General features: G+C 44.7%; 1 protein-coding gene across 2 annotated transcripts in view; it reads right to left on the bottom strand.

Moving 5' to 3' along the window:
• Positions 1–2,854: 2,854 nt before the first annotated feature.
• The window catches only part of LOC125706336 (leucine-rich repeat and immunoglobulin-like domain-containing nogo receptor-interacting protein 1), a 106,651-nt gene continuing 83,341 nt past the window's right edge, over positions 2,855–26,164 (bottom strand). For both annotated transcript variants that reach the window (XM_048972997.1, XM_048972998.1), the window contains one exon: positions 2,855–7,021. In XM_048972997.1, coding sequence (XP_048828954.1) covers positions 5,162–7,009 — 1,848 coding nt within the window. In that variant the 5' untranslated portion in view covers positions 7,010–7,021 and the 3' untranslated portion in view covers positions 2,855–5,161. The remainder of the gene's footprint in view (positions 7,022–26,164) is intronic.

Genomic DNA, 26,164 nt, shown 5'->3' with positions numbered 1-26,164 from the left:
GTTATTTTCTCAGCAACAAATGAACAATAATAATGATGATGATGATGATAATGATGATAAGCTGAATCACCAAGCTGATAGCCCAAACTGGACCCCGGTCTTATTCCTTAGAAACTTGCTAGAATGAAGGGCACCAGTAAATGTCAAAAGGTACATACTTATGCTGAAGCATCTGCTTGAATCCTACCTGTAAATTTTATCTGGGCTGTCAAATGCAGCTAACCCCAGATTAGCCAAAAGACAGGGTCCAGCTACTCGTGTGAATGCTCTCTCTGTATGATGGATTCTCCTATCCATCTTGGAGAGAAATGGAGAATCATTTTTAATAGTTTCATAATTTAAATGCATACTGTATTATTTTTTTAATGATCATCTTGCACCTGATTTCCATGAGGACCTGCTTTAGTTCTGAGGGTCTTTTGTTTACCGTTCATCCGCATCTCCTCCACGGAGCTCGACAAGGGCCATACAATGTAAACATGCAAATCAAGCGTGGGCTATCACCAGCTGTTCAGCAGTGGCTTGGGGATGGCCAGTCCCGGCAATGGATCACGAAACTGAACCGAACATATGCTGAAGAGTTTGGAGACTCATTAATGTGATTTAATGGGAAAGAGTTTCATAAACACTCCAACAGCCCTGACCTCTGTCAACTTCTTTATGTGGTAGGAAAATCTGGCCCAGTAAAATCTTTAATGCTACCCACCAAAATGTCACAAAAATAGAAAACACCCATCGTTAATCCATCCATGCGTGCTTATCCATTAAAGGTCAATGAGGGTGCCTGGAGTCTTTCCCAGACAGCATAGGGTATGTGGCAAGGGAAGACATTGGACGGGATGCCCATCTACTGCAGGGCACGCACTCATACGCATTGGGCAATGCAGAACACACAATTCACCTGTTTTTTCACAGTATGAGGAAACTCAGAGACCCAGATGAAAATCATTAATTTTACCTACCGGTTAAGAAAATCACAAATATAGCCCAGAATATTCACAGCGCATATGTTATAAATGATCTCCATGTTTCCAGTGATGTGAGAAAATGGTTTAAATATGCTTTACTGTGACAGTGATGTGTCACACACACATCATGTGAACCTCACCTACAAGACAAGACAGAACCATAGATCAAGTGCCTTTGGAGAATACTAATAGTAGGTCACAGAATTTACTACTTGGACAAAAACACCAGTATTCTGGTGAGGACCATCTTACTCGAATAGTACTGTAGTTACTCAGGGAGCGTAGACATGTGGCAGAACCATAGCTAAGACTGAATGTTGGAACTGAAGCGGAACAGTGATGGATCTCTAAGATTGGATCCTACAGATCTAGGGAGATGTATCATTAGTAAGGTTCTCAGAAACAGCTTTCATATACTAATGGGGTTTTGTAATAAAATGCCTTCCGTTTTTCTCTAGTGTCTCTCGCGTCGTCATGCTCCATCCCTCCCATTTCAAGACTAAGGCCGTACAGCGAACCCTCTGCCTAAAAATAAAGCGTGGTAGCGTGGATGTGGGATGTATTTGGCTCTCTGGTGCTGGAGTGGGCTGGAGTTTCAGATTCCACCTCGTCATTCCAACCTCGAAAAGCACGGCTTCTCTGACATGCGAAGGAAGCAGCAGAGATCCCACGGAGTCCCCTTCCCCTTCATCTCAGCTGGTCCACTTTCAAGTGTGCAGATAAAATGTGGCTGTTTTTGATTCTGGGACCTGCTGTCATCCCTCACCACATGTAATGTGCCAAGATATCATAGCAGAGGATGGTATAGAAACTATTAAACGAGGGCATCAATGTCATTCAAACTAGTGAAATAAGTTGATTTTAGTCAAGTTACATAACGCCTTGCATTTTATATTTAAGAATAATACATTAACTATTTAAGAATGATCCATTTACAAAAATAAAACACTTTCCTATTCTTAGTGCTGCCAGTTTGGTGTGTTGAGGGAAATCTTTAGAGAAATCCTCCTTAATTTATGTTGATGGTTAGGAGACTGATTATTCCTAAACTGCTTCTCACTCATCACACACATTAAGCTGAAAACAGGAACACAAGCTGAGTGCCTGAACAGGAAAATAGTAATAACCTGCATCATTATTAATTCAAACGAAGGTGGAGTCATACGCCGCTCGGGTGTCTCTTTACTCATTGAGCTGTGAACTTGTGCGTGTGCGTTTCCACTCTGATTGTGACGTCATTCTGCTGGCTGGAGGAGTGACTGTGATTGGGCGCTGGAAACGTTTTTTGGTAAAATATTGACGTGTCAACTTCAGTGGGTTTAAATTTTGATTTGTTAACAATATATGAATTCTGTTTGGGGGGGGGGGGGCTTTGGTAAATGTCACACAAAATAGTCAACATCCATCCATCTATCCATTTTTCATCTGCTTATATAGGTGAATGTTCATTACCGGTATTTGAAGGGGGATGTTTAGTCGCTACCCTCTCAGAAGATACTGCCCTGAGCACATCCTGCGATCCCAAGTGTCTTTTTCCATTTCTGGAGTAGGAACATCAGCCGTGCTTCAACTCCCAGATCCCCGGCCGGTGAATGGAATATGACAGACGTGCCACATGGGTGAACGTGGCAGCGTTTAGCGTGCAGCCTTTTTATCGGCAGCCCAATGTATCATCCAGAGCTGATACTCATAGCATCTTCATAACGAAGCAGGAGGAGATTCTTTTTGTGTCTCTGCTTTTTATGAGGTTTGAAGAGAGCAAAATTATTTTGTCTGAGGCAGTAGTGATGACTGGAAATAACTAAACTCTGACCCACGTAAACGAAAATCGGTACTAATTACACACCTTCCCACTCATAAACAGAATGTGACTATGGAGTCTGCCGTTAAGAAAAAGAAACTCTATCAACTGTTTAATACAATGTATCATATTCTGAACATTTTAACATCCATAAAATCATGTTGCGCAAAGGAAAAAAAAAAGAATCTGCATATTATCTTAATTGCACAGAACGATCCAGATGTATTTTTGCTGTTGCTTTTGAAATATGTTTTAATAAAAATTTGGTTCGGACTGCACATTTAGCAAAGTCCTGGGTTAACATTTACAAAAAGAAAAAAAAAAAACACTTCAATCAGTCTCAGAATCAGCAGGATTGGGGGACAGGGAGACAGTAACCACACATGTAACAGGAATATTTTAATCAGTACAGAGCAGAATAAGTCATATCCAATGGTTCTGGGATAAAATAAAACGCCTGCTGAGGGTGAGACCAGCTGTGACGCTCCCCGCTTCCATTTTGAGCCCTGCTTCCAACCCATTTGCTCCCCAAAGGGGTTTAATGTCACCCGTTGTGAATAACCCAGCCCAATTCCTTCACCCCGAGGACCCCAGCCGTCCACGGAGCATGCCGGAAAAGGCACCGGCTTTGTTTCACGTGGCTGCGAATGTTTGCGAGAGTGCAGACCGCCTCCGAGCCTGTTGCAGTGGTACCGAAACGCAAGCCTACTAATCTTCAGGGCTTTTTTGATGTAGGGAATAATTTATATATATATTTTTTTTTTTTAAAGTTCATTCTACTAGTTTCTTTCAAACCTGCATTTTTGCTAGTAACGGTATGGGGAGTGTTAAGGGTTGATGAACACATTACGTTTAGTGTAAAAGTTAAATTGTAAAGGAACAGAAGGCGAGATAGACATATTCTAGTTTTGTAAACATCAGAAAATCAGCAAATGTTTTGATATGGTGCCTAACAAGATTAGTTACAGGGACTATTAGAAAAAGAGAAAAAAATAAGTCTGTTGGGAATTACCGGATATCTGAGGTATTCTTTGACGTTGCCAAGCAACATAAGAAGTGAACTTTGTGGTTTTCATCATATGCATTCAATTTTTTGGCAATGGTGTAAATGTACCAATGTGCGTTACATTTTACTCTGACTAATCTCCTGGCAATTCTTCCCATTTTTGCATCTCGCTTGTTCTTGGGCTGCTGATGGATATCGCTGATGGACCTTGTATTTGTTTTTGAGAACTTGCTCGATCGTATAAACCTGCTTCTATAGGGGTTCTTTTTAGAGAGATGCACGGCTGCTGACGTTGACCAAAGACTGCAGACTTGACTGTATGTCGTACTCAGCTTATTATTGCATGACCTCAGCATCCAGGATGTAAGTCCCACTGTCCCTGCTGCATAATATCAAGGTGGTGTAATGAAGAGAAGCGAGGAAGGGTCAGGCATATCTCCCGCATGACACAGCTGCTGTCCACTAGGACAGACTCTATACAACAAGCAGTTAATTAAGTGGTTCGAGTTACACAATATGATAGAAGATCTGCACTCAGATAACAACATCACAACTGAATGCCAATTCACTCAGACTACCGACCGAGTGTTTAACTGGCAAGGTTTTTAAGACAATCAGAACAATCACTTTGGTGGGAAACAGATCAAGTCAAAATGTATAGATGGCCATTTTTTTTAAACGATTCATGTCACAAAACAACCCATGTTGGTGCTGTGATTGTCAAATCTTATAATGAATTAATGCACTGAACTGTTTTCATACCATATTTTTTTGTTACTGCAGAGTGTGAAATTCTGGACTATCCACTGTAGCTGGAGCAGTAAAAAACATGCTAGTAACATTAGCATGTAACATCAGAACCCATAATAATGTGCTCATCAACCCATGAATTGGATATGTACAGTGTTTCATTAAACCATACAGCATGTATAGGCTTTCAGATATTATAAAAAGAAAATCAAAAGACAGGATGGAAGATGATCTGCCTTCCACATTCCGGCTACTGATACGCACATTTAGAATGGTTAATTTAGTTTTTTTTTCTTCTTCTTTTTTTCCCCGGTAAAAATCCACAGGAGGGACAGTCCCTTGAAGAGTCTGCTTTCAACGATGTGGCCCCTGCAGGCCCAGCAGAAGGTTCCATCGAGCTGAAGTATCTGCTGTGTTGTCATTTTTTCCCCCTTGGATACAACACACATTGTAATGAAAGCTTTTGAGGACCCACCCCCAGCTCAGTAACGATTGTGACATTCGGTGACAGCGTTCCAGAACCCGGCAAGATCGGGGGAATTCACAATTTTCCTTTTCTTTTGTGTTGTGGGTTCCTTTATTCTTTGCTTTGTGTATCATTTTTGGTGATACTGATGACCCACTCTTGATGGTCCATCAGATCATCTTCATGTTGAACTTCCGCGGGGCGTCTGTGACAGTGTTGCTCATACCGGCGTCCGACTTGCGGGGCACGTACTCTATCTCAATGTTGTGCTTGGTGTTACCCTTACCACGGCTCCAAAGGAAGAGGAGCACCAGACAGAAGAGCACGACACCCAGGAAAGAAATGAAACCCATGGTGGTTGCAATGATCAGGGTTTTGATGTCGAAGGGAAAGGGGACCGTGGGCCTTGTCCCATTGGCACTACTGTCGTTTGGCTGGTTGGAGATGAAAGCAAACGTCTTGTTGGGCTGGTGGGGCCAGTCGGGGGAGTAGCTGTGAACATGCAAGTGAGCCAGCACGGTGTCATTGCCCCCGGCATTGCTGGCGATGCACACGTACGTGCCGTTATCTTGGATCTGGGCGTACCGAACCTCAAGGGTCCCATCGGGGAACACGGTCAGCCGGCCAATGGTTTTAGTGGTTATGAACTGCTTCCTCGGAGACAGCCACATAATGACAGGTGCTGGGTCACCGTCCGCCTGACAGGCAAAATGAACAGTAGTCCCTTCGTCCACAAATTTCTGCTGGGCTTTGCGGTCCCGGATCCTTGATTTACGGCAGGTGAAGTAGTTGGGCTGGAGGACGTCAGGGAAGTCCTTGAACTCTTTGCCTTGGACAAATTCCGGCGAGGCGCACGTTGGCTGCTGCCGGTTAAAGTTGAGTCTCCAGCGGCGACGAAAAACCCACAGGAGGCGACAGTCACAGGCGAGGGGGTTGTCGTACAAGGCTAAGGTTTCCAGGTTGCCTACGGAGTGAAAGACTGACTCCTCTAAGGTAGTCAGGTAGTTGCTGGACACATTGAGGATTCTAAGGTAGTTGAGACCCCGGAATGAGTAGGGCTCGATGGTAGCTAACCTACCACCCACTAGGTGAAACTCCTGGAGCCTCAGCAACTCATGGAGTTTGTTCCCCTCTATAGTTTGAATAGGGTTGTAGGACAGATTCAGAAAGCGCAGATACACAAGATGCCGGAGAGCCACATAGGGAATGGTAGTCAGGTTTCCGTGAGTAATGGTCAAGGAGGTGAGGTTGAGTCCATACAGGCAGTTGGATGTCATGGTGTCCAGAAAGGGCCAATTGGCTATCTCCAGAAGCTTCAGCCGGTAGAGTCGTTTGAAGGAGTAATCCCTGATGATGTTGATGTTGAGGTGCCTCATCTTGAGGGAAATCAGGCTGTGGAGGTGGGTAAATGCCTCAGTGGGCACGGAGGTCAAGTTGCACTTCTCCAGCGTCAGATGCTCCAGGCTGTTGAGGCCATGGAAAGCTCGATGAGAGATGAAGACCAGGTCGTTATCACCCACCTCCAGGGACCTCAGGTTGTACAGATCCTGGAACATGTAGTCCAGCAGAATGACGATCTTATTCTCGCTGATATCCAGATGGGTGAGATTGCTGAGCCCCGTGAAGACCCCAAGCGGGATGAGCTTCAGCTTGTTGCTGCGCAAGCCCAACGTCCGCAAGCTGTACAGATTATTAAAGGCGCCGGGCTCTATTGCCGAGATGGTGTTCTCGTTCAGCTCCAGCTCCTCCAGCAGCGGGAAGCTGGCAAATTCCTCAGGGTTGATGGTCTTGATGCGATTCTTGCTGAGGTCCAACAGTCGAGTTTCAGATGGGATGCCCTCGGGGACGGACATCAGCTTCTTGCGGTGGCACACCACTGAGCGCTCCTGGGCACTGCATTCGCAGCGTGATGGGCAGCCCGTGGCAGAGCCTGATAGAACCGTGCCCAGCATAAGAATCAGGATGGGCTGCCAGCAGGCTACCAGGTAGCTGTGTCCACTCGCCTCCCCGGCCACCATCCTACCTGTTACCTGTGGGAACACAATTGACAGCAAAAGGAGCGCATTTAGTAAAAATCGACTAAACGTTCTTTTCTTCATTACAATTTTGTTGAAACGTTTTGTCACCATTTACCAACTTTTAAACAAGGAGCAGTAAGTCAATGTAAATCCCCTCACTTGGCTGTGGGGAAAAATTAGGTTGCATTTGTAGGAATATGACAACTTAGTTCACCTACATCTCTGGAATTTTTTGGTCTTGCTACTTGAAAATCAGCATCACAAAATCCAGCTACTTTTCCAGTTAAGTTCGTGGCAATCAAACCCTCAATGTTCCCTTTATGAATCGGGAATATTCTAATAAACTTGATCAAATTAACGACATAGAAATCGGCGCTGCAGCAGGCAAACAGGCATTGTATGACACCACATCCAACGCTCTCCTATAGATTACCGCGCTGGTCACAACCTTGGTGACACTTATGTGTTACGGGCACACATTCCATGCATGGAACTGTGTCAAATGTCATGCTCAATCAAAAATATCACATAATAAGAATTATAATGAACTAGATTCAAACTAAATCCTTTGTTCTCTAATACTGAGTCACAAATCTGTAGAGATAAACACCCCTATAACCATAATTATTTTTTAGCCTAGCGTAAATTTCCTGGTGAAAACCATTAATGCCACAGGGAGATTAACTTTCCGAGGCTGTTTCTGCTTTGCTCTGGTTGTAGACGCATTAAGTATCAAATATAATAGCACTTCGTACGTGTTTCCAGCAACATATCTGAGTTCAGTATAACAGCCGACAGACAGTCTTAGTCGTACCAACTACTCTCCAGTGTTGGTGTAATTTATTGGGACAGGTTTAATAAGCGTTTAGCGGTAACCAACTCACAGCCAAAATTAGCATAATGTTTTCATATTGACACATACTGAACTGTAAGTGATGTACCGAACGGCACATGAATCCTAGTGTAGCTGATGACATCGTACTGGGGAGAGATTTCAGAAAATGGAGTTCTGGAGTAAGGAGGATGACTGAAGGAGGCCCAGGCAGGGTTACCTTCCTCTATGCTAATTCTATTTTGGTGCTTTCAGCACAAACCCACACTGAGGTGTAAGAACAAATACCACTTAAGGATCTCTCATCCATCTCATCATCTGTATCTGACCTTCACTAAATATTTCCAGGAAAAACTCTACGCTGGATGAAATTCCCACTTTCTCCAATGTGGAAATGTGACAAAGAGCTGCAGGGGGATGGCCCGATGGGCGACTCCGATGTGAAATCTGAAAAGGCCCAAAGATGGGAGAAGCGATGCCCCGATGGGAGCGATTAGAGAGGTTTAACAGACGACAAGATGATTATGCATTCCAGGGGAAACAAAAGCATTTTACAAGTCAGACCTGAAGATGACATTCTAGAGTGTTACTGTGCAGAAAATAATTACGGAAGCATGACGATGCCCGGATTACACCAGTGTCACATGCACAAATGCAATTATGCCTGCACTTGCTGCCCACTAATCATGGTCAATCAGCTGATTCAAGCTGTTTAATGTTGGTCGCAGGATAATTACATGCATTGTTCAGAGCCATGCGGCTTCTGGGCTGCCAGGAGCGGGAACATCTGGGGAATGTATGGTTTTGTGTAAATTCTTTTAATTTTCACTCTTTCCCATGAGCTTGTCAAAGCAGGGTGTGGTGTAAATTGTGCTACGTATATGTCAAAAACAAACACACTATTCATAGTCTGAGATGAGGGACAAAAGAGGGAAAACAAACAGGTTTTTCCCCATCAGTGATCTTATCCTCTTTCCTGTCCATTAACAGGGTAATGAACAATTGATTTTCCATTACACTTTGTAGTTTTCATGCACAGGCACATCCTGCTAAGGATTTATTTGTATATTTATTAGACCAGCAACTGTTCGATACAGCATATAACATCAAATTTATGTCCTTTCCTATTATTTCAATATGAATGGCATCACCAAAGCAGCTGATAATGTCATAAAATAAAAAGTGACTGCATCTGTAAATGTATATTTTCCATAAAAGAAGGGCTGATTATGAATCCAATATGGGATTATATTATGAGGAGTCAGTCTGTTTATTACCTCCAGAGGTAGGTAAGTTACGGCAGTTGCCGGTTAAGTTTGCTTTGAGTTACTGCAGTGAAGTTTTATTCTGCTTTCATTTGAATCCCTAGTTAATTAGCAAGTCTAGCACTGTGTCCACTGCAGTTGCTACACAGCTCCTTACTCTGTGTATCATTTGAAATCGTCTTGCATGAAAGGACAGCAAGTCTGCACCTAGACATGCCTGAGACGGAGTGGTGTCTAAGGGGATCGGAGCAAAGCTAAGAACAGTTCCATCTCTGGCCCAGAGTCGGCTGTAACGGGATCGGCAGCAGTTGAAGACAAGGCCAGACAGTAGCTGCTCTCTTCACCGCACTTGAACCCACCTGTGGCCCAAAGTGCCATTACAGGGGGTACCATCTCACTCTCCGAGGCCCGGAGAGACACCTGTAGGGGTTTCAAATGACTGGCAGCCCACCAGCACCCACACGGACTGTGTGGGAGCTCATTTTTTTAGCAGGTTATCAAGGCCAACAGTGTTCAGGAGGAACTCAGAATATAAACTATTTCAGTGCAATGCAAGAGATGTATTGTTGACGTTCTCCATTTGAATTTAATGGTTGAAATATTTTTCTAAAGCTTTAAAATGACTCCAAACACTTCAGATGACTGATAACACGCCCTGGCAACTCAGAGACGAAACTACTTCTCGGCTCAACCCTTCAAAAAATATATGTTGGACCTCAACAGTCATGATGTTTCTAAGACTTGGTACAATCACAAAGTACAATATGACAAGTATATGCTCCTCTGCCCTTTGGCAACTGTATGGACAGATTTTGGCACTGCAGAAAATAAGTTAGAGCAGAGGCTAAAGGCATTAGCTTGATTCCAGTCATCTATGTGGGTGTGAAGCTGGCATTAGTTTTGAGCCAGAATAGGTACAAGGTATTACTAACCGATCATAAATACTGGCCAAATGAGTTTGAACTCTTTATGTTAACACATGGAGTAACTGTATCAGAGTTTCCATTGTGCAAATCAGTTAGCACCCAAAGTGTTAAGAATGGGTTAATTCTCACGTGGAACACTCATTTTATTCTCGCCTGCTGGATCGGGAATTAACAGCGCATGCATAATGCGCAGGCCGTTGACTTTCATTAACACGCCTAAATTGCTGTACATTTTAAGCAGGGCAAGAAATACATCATAAAACCTTGAACCGGCACCAGGCAGAATGTAAGGCCTGTTTAACCTTCTGTGCTTGCCAGCCCCTCCACGCTACACGACTCTGGCTGCATTTGCATCTGCTGGTGTCTGTACCACTGTAGGCCGCAGCCCCAGGATTGTACATAACTACACACTCTCCTCTCCACCTCCGCTTGCCGATGAGCGATTGCCCGTTTCCGGTTGCCTGCTGTCCTGCTCCTGGATGTTGGGACATCTCCTCGTTATCCTGCCCAAGCACCAGTGAAAATCTGTGATTATGGTTTGGCTCCATGGGTGTGGGACACATCAGAGTTGGTATCTACCTGACTTCACCCAAGTTCCAGGTTAGGGTGTGACGCTTTTAGAGTGATCTACACAGGCAGCTCTGCTAACATGGCTACCAACTCTAAACAGTGTTTGAACATGACAGGAAAAAAATAAATAAATTCTGGATTTTTTAGTACATAAATATACTTAAACGCAGAACTGTTACAATGTCCTGTATTGAATAGCAATTATGTAAATAGGCAACTACTAATGCAATCAGAGAGTTGAAAATGAAATGCACTGAATTACCTAAGGACATTATTTGTTCTTCACCTGTGTTGTAATTGATCAAAGCCAAGCCTGTTAATTACAGTCCCGGTGATCTCCAGGCAAATCCCCTCTATTATTCTCCCAGCTGCTCTGCTGCTCTCCGTTGACACTCTGAGCCAGCACCAGATTAGCTATCTGCGGCTAATCCCCCGACAGGGGCCGCTCTATCTTCCTGCTACCTCGCCTGCATGAAAGTCTCCTTTGTAAGCAACCGCATCTGGTCTCACTAGGAGCGGCGCTTCAGGTTTTCGCAGCTCGGAGAGAAGCTCCGTCGCCGTTACATCTCGGGAACGGATTTTTCAGAGAAACAAAAAAAAAAAAAAAACATCCGTCAGCACAAATGGGAAAGAAGTGCAAGTTGTTTTCGGTAAAAAGTTTATCAACGATACTGATAAAGTTCTTGCCGTACAGAGCGGCCCCAGCTGGGGAATTCAGAAAGAGGACAGTATTCAAATGAGATGAATGGTAAACAAGTGGCAAAGAGGTAATTATTCTCCCTGATGTGCCACAAACCTCCGATACATCCTATGCCATGCCCCCCCCCCGACACCAGCTACCAGGCTGGTGTCAGCATCCTCCCAACAAGACACTCTGCACCACTTTCCAGACTCGACCGCTGCTGAAAGGCGATTCATGTGCACTCATCCGGTCAATGGAAGGGGGGCGGGGGTGTTGGTAGTGGCCTCAGAAATAGGGGGGACCCCTATTCCACAATAAATAAATAAATAGTAGCATGTTTTTCTTTCATTGTGGATCTGCGTGGTACTGACCACACATACCTAATGAAGATTATAGCCCTGATGGGCTCATTTCATCATATATTTTTCGTTGTGTGTTTTCCAAAACCATACCCTAAACAGTGTTAGTCTTATTTTAAATGATGACATCTTTAAAGTTAATAAAAAATCTAAGGCTAGGATGCTATGGCCATCAAAGTGTGTTAACTTTTTAACTTAATTTCGAAACCTTTCCTTATGTCATTCCAGTGTTTGTAGTAATCAACCAATATACACAAGTATTTTTGACTCAGAGTAGTACATCATATTTGGCTAATTAATACCTCTAAATTTTTTAACTAATTAATTGATTAAGTGAGCTGGCGGTGAAATTTAATGAAATTGAACGGCTGAGGTGCCCCCAAGTTGGGGGGGTTTGGGAACTGAAGCAGTGTTCATCTAACTGTCTAAGATATCAATAATCTTTTGAAAAGTAGGATAAACTCTTCTTTTATTCTTACTGTTAATTTGCATGCATTCCAGTGTTAAATCGCGTTTTTTTGGAGCAAATAATTACTCAAAGGCCTTTAAACATTTTATTTAAGATATTCAGTAGAGTATATCTACGCATCATTATGCATTATGGTTTAGTATTCAAAAATAGAAATATATGTAGCATTAAAAATATTTAGAATTATGAAAAATTTTACAAAAACTTCAAAGACAAAACAAATGAAGCACTTTCCCCATTGCCTTTCTTTTCCGAACCACAGGGACAGAAGAACTGCTTGGATGGAATTTGAAAGCCGCGTTTGTGCCACTGGAAGTTGTCCAGTGACCATCAGCTGACATCCAGGAATCCAAAAATGCCCCCATATTCATTCCGAACAACAATTTTTATTTATTCCATTTGGCTGCAAAAAACTCAATTCTGTGATTCGCTTAGATCTTTATGCACGTGGAATAGTAACTTCATATATGCTACCAGCAAAACAGATGAATACTCAAGACTGGAGAAGGGCTTTGGAGTTTTAGTCTCCTAGGTCTGTAGGTCCTGACTGTCCACGCCTAACATGGTCTTCATGGCGCTTCGAGGGATTGCTTCATTTCTATTCGTTTGGATCTCACCAGCAGCCTTGACAGTCCATGTGATCCGTGTAGAGAACATCCATCCATGCGTTGAGTGCGGAGAAGCCTGCCATTCCTCCTGAGAGCCTCACCGAGCTTGAGAGACGGTTGCTTAATGGAGCCTCTGTCCCGGGGCTGAAGCCTGATCCTGGAACCTTTGTAGTTCCTACAGAATCTTCTCCACCCTCTATCTCATAATTTCCCAGGGAGACGTGCCTCAGCGTGGTGAATGTTCTTCTCGCTCTACGTTTCGCTCATTATGCCCTACTGCACGTCATCTTCACAGGTCAGCTCACCCGACACGATTGGGATTAGCGGCACGTTGCTACACCGCAGATTCTCAAAGGCCATGTGTCTTAATGAAGGACACAGACGGTTTTGTTTGAGGCCTGCTGCACTGCTGACACTCCGGTCGATCGTAGGCACCAGATGCCCGCATCACTGGACAACGTCGATTTTGTCTCCCGCTCTTCACGAATTAAAGTTTAATAGAATGACGGCTCAACGTGTGTAGAGTTTGTGTATGATTCCCTGTGTTTGCGTGGGTTTTTGGTGTTGAAAAACCAAAGCTTTATCTGTGAGGACACGCACAGTAATAACTGTTTTTTAAACTGATGATTCAATTGATGATTTTATTCTAACTCCATCAGACAGGGTAAAAAAGTACAGTTTATTTCTAGCTTACTATATTAATGTCATGAACGACATCAAGGATGGAACCATCAGTTAATTAAGTAACGATTATCCCCACCTGGAGGTGGTCTATTTAAACCCTGCGTCTCCGGTCCCCTGGAGCAGAATAAGCCATTAAGCTCATGCTGAGGTTCAGCGGTCTTTATTTTTGCAAACGTCTAGCTTGTAGATTCTTTTCTTATGTAAAGAACCCTTGGAATAAGCTTAATCCCCATCCTGTTTACTTCCTGCACTTGAGGCTGGACACAGTGCCCACGTAACCACTAAGGATATAAAGATCGTAATGTGTGTTGTGTAAATCTGTTTCATTCACGCTGTCAGAATGAACAAGGTTTATTTTTTGCATGAAATATCCTTTTCGATGTTCGGTTCCAGCGTCAGATTTTGAGAAGACGAATATAGACACATTTGTAATATATATATTTTAATCCTGGTGCAGTGGTTAGTACTGTTGCCTCACACCTCTGGGACCCGGGTTCGAGTCTCCGCCTGGGTCACATGTGTGCGGAGTTTGCATGTTCTCCCCATGTCGTCGTGGGGTTTCCTCCGGGTACTCCGGTTTCCCCCCACAGTACAAAAACATGCTGAAGATAATTGGAGTTGCTAAATTGCCCATTGGTGTGCATGTGTGAGTGAATGGTGTGTGAGTGTGCCCTGCGATGGGCTGGCCCCCCATCCTGGGTTGTTCCCTGCCTCGTGCCCATTGCTTCTGGGATAGGCTCCAGACCCCCCGCGACCCAGTAGGATAAGCGGTTCAGAAAATGGATGGATGGATATTTTAATCCCTCTGTTACAGATTTAACTACAGCATGGCTATAATTATTCACAATTTACCAAGAAATAGCAGATGATGCAGGTATCTTCTATTCAGTGATGAAGCCAAACAAGTACATCCTTGAGAAATCGGTTTTAAGCATTTATGCTAACTTACTATTTTTCAACTAGCATACAAGCTATTTTTCTCTTATGCATCTGAGTGACAATTAATAACACTGTGTATGACATTCCTAATGAACAGTGCTTACGTTTGACGTACTAAACTAAAAGTAGAATTCCAAATATTTTTACAGCATTAAGAGTGGAAAATTGACATGCTATCTGACTACACCAAACTTAATCTAGGAACAGGATGGTAGTGAAAAAAGATTTCCTGGGGAGATTGGGGGACTTTCTGTCTGCTTATTTCTGTTCCCCATTGATTTGTACCAAGCACAAAAAATGATGGCAGTAATTATCAAGTGGGACGTGCCTTGTATTTGGTGGGCAGCAGGTGACTGACACGCTTCGCCCCGTTCCCTGTCCTCCAGCCCTTCGGGGGTGCTGTCTGCAACTGCCTGCCTCATTACCGCTGTGATTGAATGGCCTGTCTGGAATGGTGTGTGCTGGCTTTAGTAATTTCTTCTGTTTTCATAGCTTTCTAAGGAGCATCTCTGTTCCCTCTGCAGGCATCTCCCCTCTCTCTACTATTTGCTTTTTCACTTTCGCCATCTTTGTCTTCCCTTCTCTTTCTTCGCTATTCTTTGTTATTTATCCATAATTTTTCTTCGCTAATGCATCAGTGACTGTACAATATAAAAGGAGAAAGCGACACTCTCGTTTTTATCCATTCATAAATAGATGATAAAGTTTCAACGTTGAACTACTAGTTTCACGAATCTCACAGGTGCACTGATTGAACGTCACGGTTTTAAAGATGCAAACGTACAACTGTGTTAGGTTTATGGTCAAAGGCCATAATGAGGAACATCTGACTGGGAAGTCTGGACGCCAGGCAGAGTTGTAGACTCGTCTAGCTCGGACATCATGAACAGAGTACCAGTATTACCTTCTCCTCATTGTGAAGAGATCACTTTAAAAAAAGAAGACGCTGACTTTAGTGGCCCTCGCAGGAGTGATAAACAACCCGGCTGAAGAGCAACACACACTAACAGCGACCAGAGATCTGTAGCATGGGAGGAATGGTCACACCGTGCTTGAAGAACCCAGTCGGCAATCAAAAAACTACGCTACTGCGGGAGGAAGGCAGAAGCCGCCGAAATGGCCCAGATGCCGGCAAATGCACATATATGGGCAGCACAGACCATGGCGACTGAGCACGGTCCTGTAAAAGTGTCGTTACCCATCTCTCCTGGCAGCCCGCTGGAGAATGACTAACCTATTACGACCATCACCCCTATCACTCACTGGTTTCCTTCTCTTTTATCTAGCTTTGTACTCTTTTTTTTTTTTCCCTCAACAAACACAACCCATTAGGGGTCCTTGCTCCCCTGTACCTCCTACCTGGGTCTTGTCATCCCACCACGTCTTCACTTGATGTTTTTGAAATGAAACGAAAGACATCTGACCTGTTTACGGTCGTGAAATTTCGATTATATCCTCACTTTTAGCCACAACCAGTCCATTAACACAAACAGCCTGCTCCTACCAGCAGCCAATCATGTAGCTGCCACTGAATATATACAGGGCACAGACATTATAGAAAGGCTACGATGTGAGATGGAAGTGTTTTCTGAGATTCGGGGGTGGGGGGGGGGGGGGCTGGCGATTAAAATTTGCCAAGCGTGAAGTCCGTGTTTGGTCAGGATTGATTTATGATGTTTCGGTCTAAATGCATACTCTGCCTGAGTATCCGTGGTCTACAATTTACAGAGAATAGTGTTATAAACAAGACAGAGGCAGTTATTATTGTTAATGACGGAGGTGAGAGTTTCATGGCCAGATTCCTTGAAGCTAATGCTAACAACACAAGTGCAAAGATAACGGTTCAGTACAGCAGTGGTGTGCAGAAAGACTGCGACCTACCTGGTAGCGAGGCTTACCTAATATTATCTGAACATTATTTCTAAACAAAACAGAAAAGTAGCATTCCGGCAGGAACTGTGCGACATGCAAAGGAATATACTCAAGTGAGTATAATTGATCTTTCTTTGCTACTTAATTCAAAGTTTTTGACAAGGAAACTAGGGCAGAACTTTCACAGCTCAGCATTTTTAGCAACATGCTGATTAGCACTGAGGAAAGATATTTCTGCATCACTCCCCCCGATGTCTGTTGAATTGTTATCTCTCTAAATGATAACAGACATCTATAGACCCCACAGTTACAGAAGTAATATGTAATGAAAGGGTTATGTTAGTATATAACAATACGTGCATAAAATGCTGTTCTTTGCAAATATTTTACTGGAGCTGGGTGGACATTCTGTGAGAGGCTGGGACAGCAGCTTAAGGACTTTGCTCAAGGTCATTCCTGCCATTCGTAGGATTCAAACCGGCAACCTTTCAATTTCCGACTTGGTTGCCTAGCCTCAGATCCGCCTACTGGGAAAAACACCACACACACGTTTTTATCACAGTTTGGTATTGTGGGAAAATCTAGTCCCCACAACAGACACACACACACACACACACACCACACGTACATACTTGCCTGGCTTTCTCTCCGTGGGAAAGGGAGACAGGTGGAGTGATCCAGTACATATAACCCCATCCAACACTGGCTCCCTGCTCCCCCAACACAAATATGTTTGAGTTGGAGAGGGACAGTGGACCTGAATTCCTCTTATGGTGCAGTCAGATAAACCCCGCAAGAGGTAACACTGGGTAACTGGGCCTGGGCCGCTCTTCCAGTCTGCTGGCTGATGGGAACGGGCCGGGACACACGGCTCAGGAGCCCCCAAAGCTTCTACTCCCCAGAGGCAAACAAAATCAGAGCTGCACACCAGCTGGGGTGGGGCAGCAATAATTGATTTAAAGGTCACTGTGCTTTATATTTCAGTCAGGCTACAAGTGTGTTGGGTGATTTTGTATATTGCCAGGACAACCGTGGTTTCCTGAGCACATTCCTAAAGTGATTATGGGATGGAATAGCAGCAAATGCACATATTGCAAATGAAAAGCAATGAAATCATCCCAGGACTGCATGCAAAACAGTCTGGAAACAATTTACATTTCAATAATCACTATCCTCAAGTGTCTCCCTGCCCCCCCTTCGCTCTTTGCTGTTGGCTAAAACTCTTTATCTAATGAAAGCAATATATGGAACCCCAGGAACTACAATCAGCATTTACCTGTGCTCTAACAATGCTAACGCTACTTAATTATGCACAGCGTTACCCAGCTTGATTATTACCTGTTGTCGTTGGCATTTAGGTCTCCCTGGATAACAGAATTTTTTTTTTAATTAATGAATGAGACTTACTACTTAGCAGAAGGTGGTTTATATTGTTGTATAACTCAACCACTCGCAGTGGTTTTAAATATTCACATGACTACACAGCCAATATAAAACCAAGTGTGGCTATTATCTTATTGTATGTATGTGGGGTTGGACTCATGCAGTCTGTTGTCACAGGTTACTGTACCTGAACAGGAAAGTCTTTCAGATGACAGCTAAACCCAGCGAGGAAAGAGATTGATTTTCTGGTGCCCGGAATCTACAGCTGTCATTATTCCTAATGATGCATAACGTTCTTAACTCGTCGTCAAGGAAAGCGGGAGATAACATTCATCTCTAGACTGTACTGTCTTCCACTTGGGCACAAACAGAGGTATATCCTCAATATTTAGCCAGGCAAGATTTCAGTTCAAAATGAGCATTATAAGTCACATTTAAGTAGAACGGAGAGACATGTTTCATAACAATGGCCTGTTGAAGTTGTATTCTCATAAAATATGCAGACATCAGTTTTCTTCTTTGGCTTTGATGTAAGTATGATTAACGTGCTTCCTATCCTGTGCTGTTGACCTAAGCTTTAAGGAAGCCGGTTTAAGCTCTTAACTTGCACCCTGTGCTGATCTTCTCCAGGCATGATTAGGATGGAGGTTTTCATTTTTAGTAAACATTCACCAGCTGTCTGAGGACGACAGCAAACACGCCATTAAGCCACAGAAAATGTTTATGAATTATTTGACCCGCTACATAAGCAGCTGATTATAATGTATAACTGCAATAGGTATCACCAGTTGTTATTTTTAAATACTCCATTTGAAAATGGATGCTTATCTGTAATCATTTATTTCTTCTGCTGTGGTGACATGACTTGACAGAGTGGAAAGAACTGATGTTAAATGGGAAGGTACTAGCTGTCAAACATTCACTTCACCGTACCACTCGAGCGAGCACTTTTCTGACAGCGGCAGACAAGTTTTTGCTGAACAAGGCTGAAACAATGTCTGATGCTGAGACTCTTTCCACTCACTGTAAATGCTGCTTAACAAGTTAGGAAGAGTTAAGCTGGTCTAAGCTTTCCGTCGCTCTGCCCCTTTCATAACCTACAGCGGCCGTACACATCTGTCTCATTCAGGAATCGCACATCAGCCCCTCTGTCAGCTGCATGAGCCGAGTCTTCGTTCAGGGAACCTTACAGGGTTTTACCGCTGTGTCTTCTGATTTAAGCTCAAAGTTACCTTGGCATGATGCCTCTTGAGACCCCAGGAAGCGGCAGCTGGGGTCCGTGTCGCTGGATAATCCATGGATTCCATGTCAGTGGATAATCTGCTGCCACCAATCATAGCAGGATTTTCCTTTACCTTTATTTTTTACTATAGAAAAATTTGCCCAAGTCCATCCTGTGCTTACCCCCAGTGTAATTAAACTTCAAATTCATTTGAGTTAAACTGCGGAATAAATACAAATTTAACTAAAGAAATGTATGTTTATAAAATCGGCTGTGTTGTATGTTTTTTTTTTTTTGACGTAACAGCAAAACACTACATTAAAACTGTGTACAAAAGCAATATATCAGTCACAAAATTAGCTAAATAATGCCATACAATGACATCTCCATTTCGGGAGATCACAGGAAACAGGAAACAGGAAGGAGATGCCCAGCTCCTCTTTGAGGCGCAGCGCCAACCTGACGGGGCTCACAGCACAGGTAGCATCGGCGCAGCATCGATTTAATAGCAGCTGGCATTCATGTCCCCACCCACGCAAGCGGCACAGAACAGCACGTCCACACTGTGGCACCACTGCCGTCGGCATGCAGGTGGCCTCGAGCTGCAATTAGCGCCCAATGATGGGGGAAATGAACCTTGCTGCAGGTGGGGTGGGGTTGGGGGTCAGGGGTGTGTGCTGGGAGGTAGCCAGAAGCCCTCGAGCCCATCCTCCCTCACCGGGACCCCATCCATCCATCCATCCATCCATTGTCTGTCCCCACTGGTCCAATTCAGGGCTGAGGTGGGACTCACGTGAAACCAGAGTATCCAGAGGAAACCCCATGACAGCATGGGGGGGGGGGGGGGGTCATGCAACACTTCACACACATAGAGCCATGGCAGGGACTCAAACCCCAGTCACAGAGGTGTGGGACATTAGTGCGAACCACTACCCCCCGCAGTGGCCCCATTTCCGTAAATGGTATGTCCATATTTGTTTTCCATAGTTCAATTTCAACAGGTATGAACGAGAAACTAGGCTTCAGCTCTTCTTACGAAACACAACAGAGATACCAAACAGACACACACATACACACAGACAAAAACACACGTGCATTTTTATGGTCTTATTTATGGATCTTACATATAACCCCACCCATCCGATGACAACTGCACAATTATAAAATCAATAAAACATTACTTGATCTAAGTATACCATGGCTGGGATGGACTACTAATACGAACGATGCAAGATGCCTCAACGTTGGGGGGGGGGGGGGGTACTGTCCTCACCCCTCCTCCCAAAAGTGCCCAGCTGCATTCATTACCGCTGACAGAATCGTTGATGGGGAGGGTGAAACCACGGTGATACCACGGAAACGCTGTTTGCTGCCACAGTTTGTGTGGCTCTGTGGGTTGGGACTCTGCATCAGCGTCCAGAAGGTCAGCAATTCAAATCCCGTGGCCGACAGACTAATCGTGTCACAGTTGGGACTTTGAGCAGCGCCCTTAACCTCAGTCGCTCCGCAGGCACCAAATAAATGCCTCTGAGCCCAGGCCTCATTCTGAGCTTTATGTGTCTGTGTGTCTCACAGGAGGACAATAAAGACATTCTATCCTCTTCCATTCTGTGGGCTCACACACGCAAACATTAATGTGAGTCCTGGTTTCTCATTCATGCGGCACAGTCGCAGGCTGGTTTTAATAAACCACAGTGCTGATGCTTCACCCTGCTTAAGTTGAAGCAAGAATGACTTCTAAGCATGAGACTTCCTCTGTGTTCCAACATACATACTTTAAATATTTTACAAAGAATGTGTATTTATAGAGTAAAGGACTCCGACTAAGGAAAAGGGTTACCCACATGCTTCTTTTTGTGGTTACTTTGTTTTGTGGCAAGTGACTACCATTAATATTTTTCTTGTAACTGTAATGCGTTGTTTGCACATCACAATGGGGAATGTTTAAGAAAATTACTTGCGGGGGGGGCACTCTGCTAATCACCGGGGGCCCTTTAATTGTAACTCAGTCGGGTAGCATAGGTAGCATCTGGGAGCCTGCACTGGCAATCAGCTAGTGGAAACACTTTATTAAAAAAAAAAACATACTGTTAGGTAATTGACACTCTCGTTCTGTTCTCTAACCTGAGTCCACCAGAGGAACGAAACAATGGCAGCAAAAGGCTATAAAAACAAGGCGATTTCAGAAGTGTGCTTCAGCTGTTCAGTGACGAAGCATGAGGACCACGGCCCAGGAGATGATACTCTCAGAGCACTTCAGGTTTATCGTGGGCACTGTGTCTGTGAGAGGGGTTAAAACGATTCTCCTGTCAATGTGAGGGTGTCGATAAGACCAGCCAGGGACTGAGGGGGAGGGACTGACTTGAGATCCGTGGCGCTATTGGCCAGGCAGATGGGTGGGCGGGGACATGACCAAACTGGGGTGCATGGGGATTGACTCAAAAAAATGCGTCAAATCCACAGCTACAGGCCTGAGAAATTCTTGATTCATTTGATCATTTGAAGTTTAATGCTGACAAACCTGGCACCAATCTATTATTTAGTGTGACCATCTTTCTGCTAGATTCTGGGTACCATGCGACAGTGACAATCAGACAGAAAGCTTGACAACTCGCCTGGTTTGTTTTATGGCTGCCAATTTACCAAATGTCGTTATCAAGAAACACTTCACACAGTGATTAGTGCATCAACAAGATATATTTCATAAGGACAAAATGTGTCAAATAAGAATAACTGACACTGAAAAAGACAGCAGCTATGAGTTTCGTGCCCTGAGGTTTGAGTGAATATCTCTCACATACTTGGAAATCCAAGTTCTGTCTGAAAGGGGCCTTAATTATTGAGATCATTCTACTGAAAGAGGGTATTGATACAGACTATCAACTGAACATGAAACAGCAGCCATGGGAGAGGAGCAATCGGACACAGCAGATACAAAACGCCTTCCTTTGCTTCGTCCTTTTCCATCCATCGGCTCACCTGCTCCAAGCGGACAAGACGCATTCGAAGGGAAGACAGGCGGCCCTGCTGAGGAGACATGATTATTGGGGGGGGCTTGTATTAGCCAGTTTTGATTATTTTATGTGGCCTGGCCCACGAGATCCAGGGGGGGGGCAGACCAGCTGATTTCCTGAGCACCCATTCACCGTGAGAAGCGCCTGTGGGGGCAGCGAGCGAGGGGCTCGTCCTCCCTGCCCCCTTAGTGTGGCCGTTCTGGAAGCAGCTTAAAAAGCGGCCAGAAAAAAAGCAGAATTATTTATGTGACATTTGCATATCTGCCAAGGGCTCAGGCTGGGGGAAATTGTATTAGGGAAGATTAATACCAAGGCTTCTTTCACTCATAACACGGGCTTCGGCAATTTACAAAGCCCCGTACTTGTCATCTTAAGTAAAACCGCAAAGCATAAAAGAGGAGTTTTACAGAGTTACGTAGGTAACCTCGGGGGACAGCCGTTTCCTCACCTAAAATGGACTGCTAAGGTGCCCCTCCCATGCGCCCCCCTCTACCTCTTCGCTGCTATGAACACCCAAGCCTCTAAACATGGGGGAGGGAGGGGGGGCAAAGAAAACTCGTTCCCTTCCCAGGGCCCCATTAGAATCAATCACTTTCCATGTCGGCGCCTGACACACCCCAGAAGACCAGCCGCGAGATGGATGAGTTGACGTGCTCTCCGCTTCGCCTGACAGCATGGGCCCTTAAGTAGCACCGGTGACTAGGGGACGGGCGGGCACCTATGACATCACAATGGAGTGCTTCTAGGGCAGAATGCGGGACGGAATGCAGAAGAGAGACCATGCCCTCTTCCTCAAACGCAATACAGCGAAGTAACGGTAATGAGACCCCTATTAAACAGATAGCTGACAGAAGGCCCTGCTCACATTTATAATTAGACTACACGCAGGTTTCGAGGAAGCCCTTGACAGAGCAAACCCACCAGACAATGTAGCCGTACTTTTCAGTCACCAATGCTATGCAAGGCCCACACAGCCACCAAGCTTAGATTTCTCAAAAGTGTCCTTTCATCACTACTATTATTATTATTTTAAAATGACACGTAAACATCAGTGAACAGGATAGTAAAGAGGACAGCAGCTGACTAGGTGGTTAGAGACGAGCTACAGGTTCAAATTTCGGTGAGCCAAGTGACCTCAGCTAAATTAATGATTCATTTCGGAGCGATCCATGTGCAACTCGAACCCGGACGTTGGTGATAAGAGATCCTGCAGTCCAGGGTGGAGCTGTTTTTAAATAAAATCACAAATTCACATCTGAAAAGTACTGGGCCACGACTGTCACGTTAGCTTCTAATTCTGGCTTGTTCGCCGTCCAGTAAACGAACCGTCCCGTCGCAGGCTGTTTGCATTACGGAGTTCACAGTCCTAGGTTGGTCTCTATTCGCGGCCCTCAAACAAAATGGTGACATTTTGATTGCCTGCAAACTGTGCACAGGAAGCTAGAGTCATGTCCTTATCAGTATTACAGGCGTATCGTGTGTGTGTGTTTAGGGAGGTGGGGGCGGGGTTCAGGGCTGATTTGCTCTGTACCAATGCTGAAACCAGACATACGCCCTTGTACACATGACATCAATGGTTAATAATTGTTTATCCAGCTAAAGGCAGCTTCCTTGCAGTCTTCCTCTCAAATGCATTACTCCCTTAGTCAATATTAATGCCTTTATGTTCTATCTTTGCAAATGGACTCTGCACACGCATCCATCGCAGCACCTCCTGCACCTCCTGCACTTCTCGCTCTTATTCTCGCCTTTCTCCAAGGAGACCTCCAAGCGAGCCGTGGCAGGCGTCCGCCCTGCCCTTCCCGCACGACCCCTCCCGCTCCAGGTTCCTCTTTCGTTTCCTTTGCTTTTTCTTCCTTTCAGCCTGCTCCTCCATCTCCCCGCTGCCTTTAATCTTGAAGGTCGCAGGGTTCTCCTTCCGACCTCCTCTGCTCCGCCGCTCTAGGGTTCTGTGCAGTCAGGGGGGTCCTCTTCCTTCCCGTGGTCCTAATGGCTGCTTTGTTCTCTTCCCACCCCCACTGAACCCCACCCCAACTCGTATGCATTCCTGTGGGATCAGGTGACCAGAACACCGACAGCGCCCCCCCCCCCCCCCCCCCCACAGAATCCCCTCCGTACGGCGCCTAAAAGACCGGCTCAAATCACGCTACTTCTGTAAGCGCTGAAAACGAGCCGCTATCTCCAGCAGCTCTCGCCGCATCCCGCTTCCCACCTCGTTCCCTGGACAGCAGAACTGCAGCTGTGTAAATAGCTTTTTGCGGGGATTAATTGTGGCTACAGCCATCGCTCTGGGAATTTTCTAAAGCAGTGGCCACCAGCACGTCAACTGTGAGGTGCTAGCATGCTTGCATAACACTTATTAAAAATCGGACTGATCAGACAGTTACCAACCCCCCCGGGGTGACAACTTTTACCATCACCCTGAAATAAAAACACAAGAAGTAGCTCTCACTGTACATAAGGCTGGAGATCCCTGAACTGAAACCGTAATACACACACATGCTTGGTATGGGGGGGCTGGGGGAGGACGATATTATTCTGGACCTCATCCTATGAGCATGCGGGTCTGTAAATACCTCGTAATTATAAGGTCCATATGGAGGCCCATCCACACACCACCCCCTCTCCACTACACCCCCTGATTACCTCACCAAAAGTGTATTCCTGACCAGGAACTGCTAGAAGATAATGGACGACAATCATCTCACAACAGCCCCGTTTCCAAACTGAACTGCAAAGTAGGACCATGCACCTTGATTTTATGGGTAGGGTTGGTCCAGGGACGGTTGGGCAGGTCTGCTGGGGGATTATAAGTGCATGAGAAATTCAGGAATAGTCAGAGAAGCACTTTAAGAACCATGGGACCATTATGGGATCCAGGCCGCAGATGAATCAGCCTGAATGTCCTTAATGTACTCTAAAGTGATTAGTCTGCTTTAACATTGGGTTTTATTCATTACAAACCTGATAAAGCTCGCATAACCTACTGGCTTGCACTACAAACGTTTCGTTTTGATTATTCTTTAATTATCTGACTGCTGCTTCTTTTTCAGTTACCCTTCAGTAAGCTCCGCCATTTTGGCAACCACAAGGTGATAAACATTAATGAGGTGGGGGCCCTATTAAGGAGATGCTAGGGTCAGTCTCTCCCCCCCGGCATAAAAAGCCCAATTTCAGTCAATCACGGACACCGCTCATCTCAGACGCATTTATCTAACGTGCAGCGTACGGCTACCCCACCAGCCTCGTCCTGCATGCACACACACACACTCACACACCGTGTCCTGTTCTCATTAGAGCACACTGGAGCAATGATAGTCCTTTACAGTACAATGTGGGGACCAGGGTTTGACTCACAGTTGCTGGTGCTGAATCTGAACAGCAAATGGGGGGGCAGATAGTCACTTAGAAATAAAGAAATAAATAAATACATAATAAAACATTAGCCTGACCTCATCTAAATGCCCAGCCAGGGAGTGATCAGTGAACTTCAGCTCAAGCCGCTAAACTTATTGATCATTTCTGAGTATTTCTGGTCAAAGCCTCTATTTATACACTCCGTGTGGTTGCCTTGATCTGTGGCGTGGTACGCAGTAATAACTGCCGTGCCATTAAGCCTGTACGAATATTTACAAGGGCACTGTACACTACAAACATGAACTGACCCCAGGACCATCAATGGCGTACCGCTGCATATCGAGTCCTCACAACCACAGCGACTTTCGGCCTTAACAGTCCAACATTTTTGGAAAGCAGAATAGATTTTACTAAATTAGATTTAAATCATTTTTATAAAAAGAGCACATCAATAGAGTCTGATCCATTATTACAATCAGAATCTGTCAGTCCATAAATACCCTACATCCTTCCTTAATGGATGCTGTCCCTACATTACTTTTCATTAAAAACACAGCCCCCCCCCCCCCCCTTTCATTTCCACGGTGGTGTGTTTGCCGTTACACGTGTAGCGTTCTGTGTTCTGTGCAGCAATACTACAGAATTCTGTAGTATTCTGTGTGGTGTTCCTCACTAACTCCTACCATATATTCTTTGGTGTAGTTCGATGGGGTGGAAGGATGGGGGTGGGATGAGTTTAAAATACTCCGCTTCGCCATTCATGTACTGCGTTTGCAAAGAAAACGCAACATTGAAAAATTGTGCTGTGTATCGCTGGATTGTTGTCAAAGGCTACACTCAACCGTTTGGTTTTAGGATAATGGTGGACTTCTCAAGAGTTTTGTGCAAAGACTGACCACCTCCTCCCCGCCCCCAGCCTTGTCTTTGGTGACATCTTAAATGATACCTTAAACAATGTTGTGTGCTGCGAACC

Source organism: Brienomyrus brachyistius, chromosome 13, assembly GCF_023856365.1.
Source record: "Brienomyrus brachyistius isolate T26 chromosome 13, BBRACH_0.4, whole genome shotgun sequence".
Classification (NCBI taxonomy): domain Eukaryota; kingdom Metazoa; phylum Chordata; class Actinopteri; order Osteoglossiformes; family Mormyridae; genus Brienomyrus; species Brienomyrus brachyistius.
The sequence above is the reverse complement of the archived record's forward strand: the minus strand, read 5'-3'. Positions and strand labels throughout refer to the sequence as shown.